This window comes from Podarcis liolepis (assembly GCF_965112155.1).
Source record: "Podarcis liolepis genome assembly, chromosome: 3".
Classification (NCBI taxonomy): Eukaryota; Metazoa; Chordata; class Lepidosauria; order Squamata; family Lacertidae; genus Podarcis; species Podarcis liolepis.
This window is the reverse complement of record NC_139557.1, coordinates 93,571,905-93,587,897: the sequence shown is the minus strand read 5'-3', so window position 1 is coordinate 93,587,897 and position 15,993 is coordinate 93,571,905. Positions and strand designations below refer to the sequence as shown.

General features: G+C 44.5%; 1 protein-coding gene across 3 annotated transcripts in view; it reads right to left on the bottom strand.

Annotated features, from left to right (window-relative positions):
• Positions 1-10,150, bottom strand: part of SUSD4 (sushi domain containing 4) — a 75,811-nt gene extending 65,661 nt beyond the window's left edge. For 2 of the 3 annotated variants that reach the window (XM_083496111.1, XM_083496112.1), the window contains exons 1-2: positions 9,549-10,150; positions 8,645-8,872 (exon numbers count right to left, since the gene is read on the bottom strand). In XM_083496111.1, coding sequence (XP_083352237.1) covers positions 8,645-8,837 — 193 coding nt within the window. In that variant the 5' untranslated portion in view covers positions 8,838-8,872; positions 9,549-10,150. The remainder of the gene's footprint in view (positions 1-8,644; positions 8,873-9,548) is intronic. The other variant, XM_083496113.1, reaches the window with a different exon arrangement.
• Positions 10,151-15,993: the final 5,843 nt, after the last annotated feature.

The following is a 15,993-nucleotide window of genomic DNA, read 5'->3' as shown; positions in this document are numbered from 1 at the left end:
ACTCGCGCCTAATGATCCTTCCACATCTACCCCACTAACCAGGTCATCAACATTGGTTAGGACCAGATCTAAAATGGCTGTTCCTCTTGTTGCTTCTCCCACTTTCTGGACAATGAAGTTGTCTGCAAGGCCAGTGAGGAATCTGTTTGACCTTATGCTCTTGGCTGAGTTTGACGTCCAACAAATATCCGGGTAATTGAAGTCCCCCATTACTACTATCTCCCTTCCTTTTGCATGCTTGGCCATCTGTTCCAGGAAGGCATAATCTATGTCCTCTGTTTGGCTTGGGGATCTATAGTAAACTCCCACAATGAGGTCTCTGTTATTCTTCTCTCCCTTAATTTTGACCCAAATGCTCTCACTTTGGCTTTGAGGTTCTAAATCTTGGATCTCTTCACAGGTATACACATCCCTGACATATAACGCCACTCCTCCTCCTTTCTTGTCTGGTCTGTTTCTCTGAAATAGATTGTATCCCCCCATTATTACATTCCAATCATGGGACTTATCCCACCAGGTTTCAGTGATGCCTATTATGTCATATTTAGTTTGCTGTACCAAGAGCTCAAGCTCATCTTGTTTATTTCCCATGCTTTGCGCATTAGTGTACAGACATTGAAGTCCATTAATCATTCCCCTGTGTCTCTTATTTAAGGATTTTTTCCTCCCATCACTAGGTCCGCGTGCTGTTTGCTCCATTTGGTCTATGACATTTGGATGATCATCTTCATTGATTGATAGACTCCTACCTTCAGGAGCACTGTCTCCCTCCCCCACGTTAGTCAGTTTAAAGCCCTCCTGATGAGGTTTCTGAGATTTTTGGCAAAAACATTTCTCCCAACCGTTGTGAGGTGCAGCCCATCACTTGCCAGAAGTCCATCTTCAAGAAACTGCAGTCCGTGATCTAAGAATCCAAACCGTTCCTGTTTACACCATTTGCGAAGCCAGCTGTTCACTTCCACTATTTTCCCCTCTCTCCCTGGGCCACGTCGTTCAACTGGGAGGACAGACGAGATGACAATTTGTGCATTTAGTTGCTTCAATTTCCTGCCGAAAGGTGCAGGTGCTTTTTCTCAAACTAGCACTTTTGTTGCAGGAAAGTCGCATGATGCCAGCACCCAAACCACAATATAGTCTGGTGGCAGAAACCCACTCACTGCTTTCTTTGCAATTGTTAAATTTTAAGTGGACTGCAATTTTTCCACAAGTTAATTGGGTACCTTGGACAGTGCCCATGAGAAGTAGCACAATCTCTCTTGCCATTATTTGGTATACCTTTTTAATGGCTTTAATATATAAATTAGCTTGAGTGCACAAACACTTGCCACAAGACTCATTAAACTGAAATAGCAAGCATCAGCAGAATTATCTCCTTTGCAGCAACTCCAGAGATATTTGGATATTCTGGTTTCTTTATTAAATTTATTATTATTATTATTATTATTATTATTATTATTATTATTAGGGAAACTCCACACCCCCTTCTGCAATGCAGGACATGTCTCCCACGAGCACAAGAACATCTTGTCAATTTCATTTCTCAGCTTTCCATACACAGAACAGGTCAACTTGGCAAAGTTCCATAAACACAGGACTGCATTGCTGTGCATTGCCGCTGTGTTGTTAACTTTGCCATTGGTTATTTTTGTGATTTATTATTATTAGTATTATTATGTAAAATTCGCTTGCTTTAATTGTGAGAATTTTTGCAATCCACCTTGGGACCATTTGGTGTACAATTAATAAAACATTTTTAAGAATTAGAGGCTTACTAAAGATTGCAAAAAGAAAAGAAAAGAGCAGCCTACTCAGAGTAGACATTGAAATTAATGGATATGACTAGCCTATGTACATTACTTTCAATGGGTCTACTCCTACCTTAGAAACAACCCTGTTTGAAGCTGGGGTACACTTTGAAGAGCTATCTCACACAACTAGTCCTTTACAAGAGCAACCCATTTCATATAAATCATTTCCCATAAAGAAAATTAATCTATTGGTTCAATTAAGTAGTATTTATACAGAACTCCAGAGATCAGAACTTGATTCAGTTAGTTGTTGGAGTTGGAGTTTGCAGGTGGTAGGAAAAACCTAATATTAATATGTCTGAATTTTCTCTCTGGTATGCAAGCTTAAATTGGTTTTCCTAATTATACATTTAAGTCACAGGAGCAAACCTGCATGTCTTTGCTGTGCTTAGATGGGAAAGGTTTATATACATGCCTATTTCTAGGGGGAAATATCCATGTAATGTGCCAAGTCATTCCATAAAAAATAAGACAATATGACATGGGTCTCAGGAGGCTGCTTCCTAACAAGTTGTCAAAAACACTAGTCGTACTGTTAATGGACTTTGATGCACAATATACGTGTTGCAAGTCAGATAAGTCTTTAAAAGTACGAGGCTGCTCTTTGTCCCAGAATACCTCATGAAAGCGAAACTGTTCTGTCCTCCACTACAACAACCCAGTGGAAAAATATGGATTCTATTTGCAAGGTGCCGCAGAGCTTATTGCACAAGTTAGCAATACGAACCAACCAGCTTCAGAAACAGAACAAATTATCTGCATACCTACAAATTAAATGCATCCATTCATGCACTCTTTGAAGGGTAAATTCATATTAAAAATGAATATGAGCCTATTTGTAATTAATGTTGATGTGAATTCAAATATGCAACCCTCTCCCATAAAGCCTATTAGGATAACTGCAGCAGGTATAGGCATATCAATGAAAAATCCATGGGACCATGAACAGCATGAATTGAGCCTTTTGGCAAGGTATTAGAAAACAGTTTCCTTAGCCCTGTTTTATTATTAACTAAACTATTTCTATATCACCTTTCACTGCAGCAACAAGACAATGTACAGAAAAATAAAAGCTAATAATAATAATAGTAATAATAATAGCCCCAGCAGCCATAGGTCAATGGAAAGCAAACAGAAGCCAACAGGTATTGCTTGCTAGCAAATGGGTTTTCAGCAGGTACTGAAAAAGTCTAGAAACAGGGGGAGGTCCAAAAACAGGGGCCCCAGGCAAACAGGGATGCAAGTCAAGGACAGTGGCGGAGCTTCATGCTCCGGCACTGGGGGCCAGAGAGCAGGCGGGGGCTGGTGCACATCTCGGGGGCATGGCACGCCGCACGCAGGGGTGTGGTGTGTGTCCTGGGGGTGTGGCACACTGCCTGCAGGGGCGTGGTACCCATTACTTTTAAGGAATAGCTAACTCATGAGTCCCAAGGGGTCCTTCTTCCTCTGGCAAGCTTTCTGACTGACGGAGCCTGCATCTTTAGGTGCTTGTGCTCCTTAGGACTTAGTGGCCACTCTGTTTCCACCTCATATTCTGTATCTTGAGGTGGTTAGGTTACTGTGACCCTGAAGTCCCTGGATCCTTCTGCTCTGCCTCATGGTCCTTTGATGAGGGATGCTGCATTGTGATGTTTGCTTTGAGAAGCTCTAGGTCAGGCATAGGCAAACTCGGCCCTCTGGATGTTTTGGGACTACAACTCCCATCATCCCTGACCACTAGTCCTGTTAGCTAGGGATGGTGGGAGTTGTAGTCCCAAAACATCTGGAGGGCTGAGTTTGCCTATGCCTGCTCTAGGTCATCCTCTGAAAAGGATTACTCCAGTGGTGGCGTGACAGGGAGAAAATGCTCTTAAAGTGCTTAACTTGGACTACATTATGCCTTAAGACGCTGTTGCTACTAAGTTTTGCAATGTTCTTAACTGAGCATAGGTGGCAAAGTCCAATAAGGAACTTAAACATGAAAATCCAGAGTTTTATAAGCTCTATACTTTTCTTTTAGAAGTCCAGGTTTATATGTAACTTATTAACTTATCCACCACCATCAAACTTCCCCAATAAAATGTGCTGTTTTATTATGAGTGTAGGTGTAGCTGTGAATCATTTATGGACAAATTAGGCAACAGGCTCTCTAAACACATTGAAAAGTAAGATAGCAGATAATTTCAGATTGGCAGGATTATTAGAAGAAATGGTCTGTGTAGTTTCTTCAGCGTTAAACTTTCCCACATCAGTTGTCAAGTTCCATCGCTCCAGTGTTTCATAGACAGAACAAAATACATTAACAGTTGCACCGAACAAAATATGTTACTCACCACAAACACAAATTAAAATTCCATAATCTTTTTCCTATCAGAGGTAGGTAACAAGTTATATCACTTTCTTAATCCCCCCATGTATTTAAGGGTTTTGTATTACACCCTTCACCAGTAGACCCTGGTTTACATCAAGAAAAATATATAATAGCCTACAACGAAATATAATAAAAATAATTATATTAAGTCCCAACACAGGGAAGAAAGACAGCAGCATTAAATTACTCTGAATCTATAAATTTTTCACCTCACCTCTCCTCCAAAAAGAAAATACTGAAAGAGGTATATCTTGACTCGTTTTCTACAACAGTGTAATGTCAGCAGAGAGTGAATTACAAAACACAGAGTCGCCTTCAAAAAGGCCCTTCCCTGAGTCCCTGCTACGCTATGTAGGTACTTCTCCAAGATCTCAAGGCGCAGGCAGGTCTGTGTGGTTGAAGGCATTCTCTCAGATACTTAGGAACCTGGTTATTCAGAGCTTTAAACACTTTGAATCTGGTCTGGTATGTAGGCTTATATACAGCACAATAAACAAAGTATATCAGCGGTGAACATAACACATCCATAAAATAGGATAAAAATGCTTAGTCAACATCTAGACAGGGATACACAATTGCTGATCGCTGAGCAATGCATCAGAAAAGGTCTGTGTAAACAGAAGAGTCTTAAGCAGGTGTTTGAAACAAAGTACCGTACTGATGGTGCATGCTTAATATTAAAGGACAAAGAGTTCCACAAGCAAGGCACAGACACACCAACTGCCTCGTTTATTGCTGAAGCAAGGCAAACATCATGTGTTACCCTTAATAGTGTATCACTGGCTGAACATAAAGATCTGGAAAGAATGTACTGTATAACTTTCCTAGGTGCTATTCATTTAGATTGACTTATGGAAATAATTTTATTCTGCATCCTTTTCAGGGTTGCATTTTTGGGAGCAAAAATAATATGGAAGTGGAATTATTCTTTACAGAGTTACTGACAAGAAAAAGAAAACGTTTGCATGTTATATTGATTTGGGGTAAAACAGCAGAGCCTTGCTGTCAACAGAGCCTTCAGAGCAGGAAGATATAAAATAAAAGGAGTTTAGAAGTTAAATTCTGTCCTCAGGCAACCATTAATTGAATCCATTACAGAACCAAACATTAAAACAGCCAGGCACTTCATTATTACATGGAACAGTTTGCCATTGCTTACTTTATTCTCAGCATTTTAGAGTAGAGAGAGAGGTCAGCTTTCAACACAATTCGCACATTTTAAAAAATGAATCCTGTCTCTGCAGGAATAATATCTTGTGCCGATTGTATTTGTTTTATTGATATTTTATTTTCCTCTTTGGCAGAATATATATATATATATATATATTAGTGTCTTGCTGTTAAATGTCTGCTACAATTGTTTGTAAGGTTTGCATTGTATTGACTTCGTATTGAGTTAATTATGTACTTTTCTCCATCTATTCTATGGTGGCCTGTGGCTGACAGCAATAAAACTGAATTGAACTAGGCTTATTTCTATAAAAGCTCTGTTCTTCACATTTAGCTTTATTATGTACACTTTAATACCATTAGACCTAGAGAACACTTATATTAGTACAGATGTTGGAGGGGGTGCAATGACCACAAGATTCAGTTCAGATCCCAATTCGGCACTTGAGAAAACAACCAACCTCAAGCTTTGCAGGGACTACCCAAATTTACTTCATTTATCTCTGTTTGTTACATATTCACCATTGGAATTTTTAAAAAAAGATTTTTAACTTTTATTCCTTCTGAAATAACTTGATAAAATTGCACACTAGCCCCTCCAGAGTGGATAAAGCCTGCCAATTTACAAACATATAGGTCCAGGGACTTTTATTGTGGGTAACGTCAACCTTGTGTGTTCTTTTTTAAAAGGAAGTATTTATAACTATTTCATTTGGTGGCAGAATTAGATTAAAATTAGCAGGGAAATTCACTCATTCTCAGGGCATAAATCCTGACAAAGGTCAGAAGGATAGCTGCCATGGTTCACCTGCAAAGGCAGTCATTACAAACCTGGGGGTAAGTTTTTTAAAAAATGAACTCCATTTCCCTTTTCTGGTTTGAATATTTCAGGCACAGGAGAGATGCCCTGGGTAAGAAAGATTGCAGCCTCAACAAAACCAAAAGAAACAATGCAATCTGGCAGCAGTAATGATGCTTTCTTGTAATTAAGCAATGCCCACAGTGGGATGAAAATATGTAAAAACATCAGTGGTTACAAAGCTGTTTCAAATCTTGGCCATCTGGCACAGTACTTAACATCATGCCATAGTGCCTAGGTCAGGTAGCAGCCCCACCTACTGAAATCTGAGAAATGAGGAAAATATGGGAATTGCATGCACAAGCCTGCACTGCCAGGTTTTGTGGAAAGCTTTATCTGCAGAAAGAGCTGCCTCGTTTGTCTGCCATTGGCTGGCCCACAGAAAACTGAGTGACATTATCACACATTTCACAGCACTTCAAAACATTAGTATATGCCTCTAGTTTTTGTTTTCTATATGAGACACCCTCACTTTAAAAAAAAAACTTCAGATTTTTTGTGTCCTTGGATCTCCTGCCAAAGTACTCATACAGCTTCCTGCGAACTCTCAGGCAGAGAGAGTTAAACAGAGTTAGCAGAGTTAAATGTGTATAAACCCATTGGTTTCAATGAGCTTAAATCCTATGTTGAATTGTGCCTGGATCATTCCCATGGAATCGCCTCTATTAAGCAGCTCCAACCTTGTAAACGTACACAGAAGCATAGCACAAAACATCTGACCACAGATGCAAACTTAAGCTGAGTGCATACCGATGATGACCATCTTCATGGCCACCAAAAACCTTCAGACTCCAGTTAAAACCAAGAGGCATTACATACTATTTGAGTCCCAGCTTGGCACCTAACCTTGAAAGCCATCTCATTTTCAACCACCTCTACATGAGAAACCCAAGCAGTTATTTCACATACAGACTTCCCTTCAGTAAATGTGAGGGATTTGATGGCCACATCTGGACACAGCACTATTACATAAACCAAGGATGTGGGCTCCCCAGATGTTGTTAGACACCAACTCCCATCAGCCCCAGCCAGCATGGTCAACAGTCAGGGACAACTGACGTTGCAGTCCAGCATTAACTGGAGAGCCTATTTGAACTGGTGGTAATAGTTTGCCTTGCTCCAAACACATCACAATCATAGAATATTAGGGAGAAACAAACAAACTGTAAGTGCTGGTTTGGAAATAATAACCAAAACCTTAAATCCTAACTAAAGAGTTTTCAAAGTTGATGGAATAAACACAGATTTGAAAGTTTCCAGTATTATCCCCCAAATGGAACAGTACTCTTCTGAAAGCACTGCAAGGACTTTTTTCTGGTGCTGGCCCCAAAAGTTGAAAAGCATCTTACAGAAGACAAATTCCTCTTTAGAAAAGTGGGGGTGGGGAGGGGATTTGCAAAAATGACACATGCAAATTTGCTCTAACAGTGGCATTTAGCTCAACTAGTACTCTGGACAGCTACCGGTAATAGTTTCCTAGTAGGGTCACTGTGAAAAGCCAGTTGGGGTGATGGACTAAGATCTTCGCCTCATCTCACTGGCCCTTTCTGTCTCACTGCTACAACAATCCCTCACTGCCAGTTTTGACTCGGGGTTAGCCACTGGGCGTGGGGTTTCTGCCTGTATCGGATCAGCCTCCAAATGCTGATCCCAAATAGCTATTGTTTTACCTCAGCCTGTTACTCTGAAGAGGGGGGTGCAAGACTCCCCAATATTTAAGGACTGATTTGTTCAGATCATTGTTTATATATGCCTGGCGTATCCCAGGGGGATTTCTAACCATGTGAGTGGATGCCTCATATCACTGGAGGAGGATTTTAATTTTTTTATCATCAGGGCCGAGAGGAAGTCTTTTCCCCACTGAGCATCTGTGTGCAGCCTTTCCTCGTGCACATTTGGGAGTGCAAGGGTGCTTGGACTTCCTCTGATTAATATCTCTTTTTCTTGGAAGGCGGAACACAGTGGTTCTCCCTTTAGCATGAAGTAGAGCATGAACAGATTGATGACTATGTGTTTTCCTGAAGAAGAACCTTCTGTGTTTGAGCCGGGTGGGAGAAGGTCCTTCCATGTATCTAGGGGGACGGAAACATCTTTAGAGGAAGAATCAGATTCTTCTGCTCTTTACAAGCAATCCTCATTTTCAGTACGTATAGGTAGCAGTCATTTAAGAGGTCATTTCCCTGAGCATTTGCAATGAGGGGAAGGGGGGGTGGCCACTTTGCCTTCAAGATGGGATGGCTGGGTTTTTCCCCTTTTTGAACCGGCTGGTTTGAGAAGCAGCCGGGCAAGACCGTGGGATGATTATTTCCCCCCTTTTAGCATTTGTGCATAGGAGATCAATAGTCGGAGGCTGTCTCCTCCTACGTGAAGGAGGAACCTGCCCGTCAGCAGCTTGCCAGCCTCGCTCGCTCCCTCCCTCCCGGTTCTGCCTGTCACATGAGTTCGCCGCTCACTCACCGCCTGTGATCTGCGCGGGGCCAAAGCACAGAGCCAGCTGGAACCACAGGACCACCAGGGAGAGTCTGGACTGCGAGCGCTGAAGCAGCGGGGGCGGTGGAGGTGGTGGGGGCGGCGGCGGTGGCTGCTGCTCCTGCCGCCGCCTCTTCTCTAGGAACGGATCCCCGCTGCTCGGGTTCATTCCATGATACATCTTTCATCCGCAAAGGGCATCGGGATTGCAACGGTCTGCAACGACGGGAACAGGCAGCTTTGCTTCAGCAGCACAAGGGCAGTTCCCTCCGCACACCTTCCCGCCCCCTCCCGGAGGAGGCGCCCCTCACTCAACGGCACTTTCTGGCCCTCCGCCAGCAAAAAAGGAAACCTGTCCCACGCCGGGTCGCCCCCCGCGCGCTGCCCTTCCGTCGCGCGCTCCCTGGCGGCAGGATGGCAGTGGTGCTTTTGCATGCAAGAACCGGCCTGCCCTCCCCAGGCTTCGCGCCGGGAGGCGGCCACCCCCTCCTACCAACGACACCTTAGCCGAACCCAGAAAAAAAGCCCCGCTCCGGCGGCGGGAACTCCCGTCCCCTCCATTCTCCCCTCACCCCGGTCCCTCGCCGGCGACGAATACGCCGTTCCTCGGCTCCATTCCTTTCTAAAGTCCCGCCGCTGGGGGTCTTCCTCTGACTGACCGACCTGCCCGCCCCTTCTCAGGAGCTCCCGGTCACTTTGGGAGGCGCGCGCCGGAGTCCCCCGCGCGGTTTTTGGCAAGGTGCCGAAAGGGAGAGAGAGCTGCGAAGTTCTTTCACCTCCTCGGGTCTCTCACCTTCCCCGACCGCCGCAACCCTCCCTCGGTGGCCACCAGCCCCTCTCGGCATTCCCGCCTCCTCCTCCCCGTCCGCGGCGCAGTGCGCCCTTTCCTTACCTGAGAGCTGCCCGCCTGCATGAGGGAGCCTCTTTGCTGCCTTCCCCCCTAGCCAAGCTCTACCGCTGCAGGGCACGCGACCCTTCGCCGCCGCTGCCGCCTCCGAGTCCGCACTCCCCTCAGTTGCTAGCGGAGGGGGAGGAGGAGGACGGAGAGAGAGACACACGGCGCGCGCCGCTGCTCGCGCTCATCCTACCTGTCTGCAGGGGAGGAGGAGGAGGAGGGGAGCGAGGGAGAAGGAGGCAAGAGCAGAGAAACACCCGCGAGGCGCCGGCTGCCGCAGCTGCTGCCAATGAGGAGGCTGAGCGTGCACCTGCTTTAGTGCACGAGCCGCTTGCCACGCTGCTGCTGCTCCCGGGAGGGGGGCCCTCCGGCTGGCGCGCGGAGCGGGCGGCCCTCGCTGCGTTTTCCCGGTGACGAACGACGGGCGCCAGGAGCGCGAGCGGAGGAGGGCGAGAAGGAGGCGGCGACGGCAGCAGCAGCAACAACAACTGTGGAAGCCATCCTCGGTACTACGGTGGCTCCCGAGGCTGTCACCAAGCCTGCTCTGGGACTGCTGCAAGAGCGACGAGCATTTCGGAGAAGGAGGCGCCTGGGCTGGCGGGCTCAGGAAGGGGGAACGCGCCTTTGGAGCCGAAGCGCGAGGGGGGTACTTGGGGGGCGAGGGGCACGTTGGTCGCGATCCCTTATGGATCGCCACCGACAGTAAAGGGGCATGCAGCTAACTCCTATGTGGCAGCTCTCTTTTTTGCAGTGGCGGCCATTTTCCAAAACTGACACCCGGAGAGGTGGAGAAGGAAGCCGAAGGAGGCGGTTGGCATTTAATAACTTGCTTTAACATTGTAAACTGGATGCGATTTCGCCTCCATTTTCAATTTGCAGGAGGGGGCCGCTGGGGGCGCTGTTTGCAACCTTTGCTTCGGCATATTGTATCTAGGCTCGCGCGCCCGCGGTTGGAAGTTCAGAGATTTTGGCCTGTGGTCGGCTGCTACGTCTAAGAAAAACCCCACCACCCATAAATATTGTTGAACATAATAAAAACGCTGGTTTGGCACCGTGGAAACAAAGTGCAATTTCATAAACGAAACCAGCTCCATTTGCAAACCCACAAGCCCCATCCCTTGACCCCCAAAAGTGTTCACCAAGCCTTGTATAGTTAATTAACACAAGGACTGGTTTAGGGACTGAATCTCCCAGATGTGGCAGGTGGCAGATTAATTTGTCACTAGGAGGGTTTGTGGAAATTTGGCTCGACCATAGTGTTTTGGCTCCTGAGAACACATTGATATCAGGCCAGTACGCCTTGTGAGCAGCTTTAGTAATAAGATTTATTGCATGTTAATCATACCCTATTCATTCTGAAGTGCTTGGTTTCCAAGCTATGTTTATTAAGTTTGTTAATTGCTTTACAATTTTAGGTTTGTAATTAAAATGTGTGGTTTCAACGAGTAGGCAAATGTCATTCACAAATCAACATGGCATCCACAGCAAAGGAAATCAAGCACGTTGCTCATGTAACTGTAAGAGATTAGCCATGCAGTGATAATAGCATTGCAGTTATGTGGCCTGCACGGGCAATTTGTTAAAAGAAGCAAAACAAAACAAAAACTTCAAAGCTCAGTAAAATTAAAATTCAATTATCTGACTGAACGTTCCAGGCAGGAATCTCTCTAGACCCTACCTGGAAATGGCAGGGATTGAACCTGTGACCTGCTGTAAGTAAGCTATGTGTTTCACCACTGAATTATGAGCTATTAACAGCTTTGTACCTGGCATCGCTCAGGGATTCTAAGAAACAAAAAAAGCAATGCTATTTTGAAAGGTTCAGCCTGCCATCTTGATTCAAAATGGTGTTCAGTTGTATCCAAACTTAAAGGAAAACCTGCTCCTTGTGAACCATCATACAAAATTTGGTTAAAATATCTTAAGAGGTGTCCAAGTGCATAACTAACAGGCAAATCACTTTCCAAAATATATACAGTGGTACCTCAGGTTACATACGCTTCAGGTTACAGACTCCCAGAAATATTGCTACAGGTTAAGAACTTTGCTTCAGGATGAGAACAGAAATCGTGCTCTGGCAGCGCGGCGCCAGCAGGAAGCCCCATAAGCTTAAGTGGTGCTTCAGGTTAAGAACAGTTTCAGGTTAAGAACGGACCTCCAGAACGAATTAAGTACTTAACCCGAGGTACCACTGTAGTAGATGACCCATCTCCTGTTTTTAAGTCTCTCTCTCCAAAATGTACAGAGCTTGTTTCAAATGATTAAGTGTAAACAACATTATTACATATACACTGATTGTAGCCATTGCTAGTCTCAGGATCAGATCTCAGGGATGAGATGTGCTCCTGGTGTTTGAAAATGTCATAAGAGAAGTAATCTGGAAAGTCATATTTACTGTGAGAGCTTGTTTGTCTTCCTAACTCTATTTGTGAACACAGCCAACACAATATAGTTTTTCCTACACATGCCCAACCAAGAATGTATGCAGTTTGTGTGCCACATGTTCTCACAGCTGTGGTGGGAAACACTGACCACAACTTCCAAAGACTTATTCCATGGAATGGGCATTTCATTTGTGCAGCATCCAGCTAAACTGTCCAGCTTAGATCAATATGCTCCCATAATAGATCAGTCACTGCCAAGCCACAGCAAGTCTGCCAAGTTGCAGAAGGATAATACAATTACCACTAGCAGCACCAGCTGTATCTCTCAAGTTGAAGGTGTCGATATTTCCTGAAATGTCAGCTGATACTCAATTACATTCTGGTGCGAACTCTTCAGACGTTGTTAAAAAGGGAACGTACAGCGAAGGGTGCAGCTGCAGCCCTCCAGATGCTGCAACTTCTATCGTTGGCCATGCTCTCTGGGGCTGACAAGAGTCCAACAGCAAGTGAAGGGTTAACCGTACCCCCACAGCACTGTTAGACACACCACAGTAGGAGTGGGGAACATTTTTTAGCCTGAGGGCTGAATCCCCTTCAAGACAACCTTCTGGGGCCTACATTCCAGTAGTGGGCAAGGCCAGAAACAAAAACGAGCAGAGCATTGGATATAAATTTTACTTTTGTACAATAGGTTTGTTTATGTGCACACACACCTTTCTCTATCATCATCAAGATAAGCACAAGTCATTATTAGAGTTTAAGAACACATTCTAGCCAGGCAAATTAATGTTCAAGGAGGGTGTGAAGCAAGGCTGGTGAGAGGTGTAGCCCAGGGACAGAGGGTGTGACTATGGAGGTACTGTGGCCTGGGGATTTCCACAAGGTCCAGACAGAGTGGCTCGGAGGGACATCTTTGTCCCGTAGCCTTAAGGTCCCGTCCCCCCGCACATGCACATACAGTGGTACCTCGGGTTAAGAACTTAATTTGTTCTGGAGGTCCGTTCTTAACCTGAAACTGTTCTTAACCTGAAGCACCACTTTAGCTAATGGGGCCTCCCGCTGCCACTGCACCACTGCCAGACAATTTCTGTTCTCATCCTGAAGCAAAGTTCTTAACCTGAGGTAATCTGGGTTAGCGGAGTCTGTAACCTGAAGCGTCTGTAACCCGAGGTACCACTGTACTGCACTATAGCATTACAAAAATAAACAACTGCACTACATGTAGTTTGGACCTAAGAGATCCAAGCATGTGTGAGTACCCCACTCCCCAATAATGGAGTTCATAATTTCACAGAGAAACACAGTGACCCTGAGTAAGCACCTGGAACACCTGGAACCTTGCACTGCTCAGAGATTGGGGTGGCATGCAACCATATTCATTGAGAAAGGGGGTTTGGCTCAAACACATTCATGCAGGGTGAACAAAATTCCAGCCTTAGCCTTTTTTTGCACCCCTCTGGCTCTTTTGCTCTGGAACTACAACCTCAAAATGAGACTCTGCTAGGAGAGTGCTATCAAAGATAGATGATCTGGGATTCTGCATGCCTGGTGCAAGCTGCAGGTTGCCTTTGAAGAAGGTTTTTCTGTATTTGTTCCATCTGTATCTCCTTCTAACTCCAAGTTGCTCAAAAATGTATTTCAGGTTCACCTGAGGGTAGCATGACAGTCTTTATTTTACTTTATTTTAAACTGCTTTACAGAGAGGATAGCTGAAAGCAGCAAGGCGGGAGTGAATGCATATCCATTTCCCTGCCACATTTCTTTTGCTTCCAGCTGACCCAAACCTAAATTGGGCTTCACGTATACATATTCTTGGCAGTATGACGTGGGGCTTTTTAATGGTAACTTGTGTTACAGCAACCACAAAGAAGTGCTGAAAGGCACAGGAGTATAACAACAATATATTAATGAGAAGAAGCTTACAATAAAGTAGACAAAATATCATTACAGTTGCAAAATGTACTTTTCAGTAAGGCTTACAAAGAACAGTATAGCACAAAATAATGATTACTGTACAGTGGTACCTCGGGTTACAGACGCTTCAGGTTACAAACTCCGCTAGCCCAGAAGTAGTACCTCAGGTTAAGAACTTTGCTTCAGGATGAGAACAGAAATTGTGCTCTGGTGGCGGCGTCAGCAAAGTGGCCCCATTAGTTAAAGTGGTACCTCAGGTTAAGAACAGTTTCAGGTTAAAAACAGACCTCCAGGACGAATTAACCCGAGGTACCACTGTATTGATGAATGCTTTAAGCAGCTTGCGGGAGACGAGCTTCCGAATAAGGTCCTATTTTGAAAAATTTTCTCGGATGGTAACACCTCAGAAATGTTTCAAGGCCATGATTGCAGTTTCCACAACTGGGAGGACTTCAGGAATGTTTATCTCTCCAAACAAGTCACACAGTTCCACCAGGATAATACCACTGCAAGGGATTCAAAATTGTAGGCAGTTGACTTGTGTTGTGGGACTTTTACCAGTTTCTAGAGTCAGATTCACTCAAATAGGTTAGGATAACAGAGTGGAACAAAATCCAAATGTGAGCATATAGAGAGATGAAGACAACCTTCTCCAACCAGGGAAGGAATTCAACGCAATGGCCTGCTATGGCGATCATTCCATCAGGGCAAGTGTTTCAGCCTTTCAGGCAAAACAACCCCCTTTCTTCCCCCTTGTGCTGTTTGGGGGTTCCGACCCCCAAGCTAATTTCAGGAGCCATGGGGGACATAGAGGCAGACAGGAAGAGCAGCCCTGTTGTGAAAGCCAAAGTCCTTGTGCAGGGTTTCCACTGTCGGGATTCCTTAGCTGAATCCTGCCCCTGATATTCTGGACTATTTTTATGCAGTGTACTGTCCTCGTAAGCTGCCTTGCAGTCATGGGGAAAGCAGGGTACAAATGGATAAAAGAAATGAAGTTTTGCAGACAGTGCTTTTAGCGGTGTCATCTCCCTGGCTGAAGATAGTGTTGCTTGTACAATGGATATGTATTCTGCCTTCTTTTTGCTTGTTGAATCAAAGGAATGAAATCAGGAAGGGGGATTCATTATCACTTACAGGCAAGAGCACAACCATAACAGATCTTCCAAGCACAAGTGTAAAATGAAGTTGTTATAGTTTTACCAATTACTGCTAATTAAGCTTTATTAAAAAGGCTGCAGGCAGAGGAAGAACTCTGATTGACCCTGCGCATCCCTTTGGCTAATGTGACCTATATAAATTATTATTTGACTTTTAAAAGCTGGTTTCAAATATGTTGATGCCAAAATCAGCTTCGGGAAACCTTTTTTTTTTTTTTAAGGTATTCTGCAGACATTTGAAGCTGGCTCATACCAAGCCAACTGATATATCAAGCCTAGCACCATCAAAGATATCCTAGTTTGCTTTGACACTTGACCTTTCCTCTGGTTCACTCATTTTGCACAGAGCATCCAAACTACATTTCAATGTTTTCTGTGGTCTCTTCTCATGCTTTTTGAACTGTCACAGTGTCCATTCCCATTCCTGCAGGGGTATGGATGATTTCAGGAGTGCAGGCAAATTTATGTGCCAGTTCTTGAAAGTTCTGGCTCATAGATGTGGTCAGTGTGCTTCCCTTCTGTTCTGTTCTATAGCATACGGTTTCAGAATGTGCCTCTCCTTCAAGTGTTTGGTTTAATCCTTCTTTACATTTCTATTCTACAATTCCTCCAAGGATATCAAGGGGCTATACAGAATTTTCTGCTCCATCCCACATGAGTTAGGTGAAGGTGAGGAAAGGTGACTGGCCCAAGATCACCCAGTCAGCATTGTGGATTCGTTCCTTGTGTCTCCCTGATCTAGCAGCTCCACCACACTCAAAACAACAAAAACAAAGCATAAGAACACAAAGCATAGCTTGCATGGCCTCCATCCACCAATTGTCTCCGTTGTCTACTTCTTCCCCATCAAAATTTAGACTGTACACTCCTTGAGACTTGTCTTTTTGCTCAGGTTACTATTTAAAGCATTATATACATACTGTAGATGTGCTATAAGAACACAAAAGAGCCTGCTGGCCCAGACCAAAAGACCATATTATCTAGCAC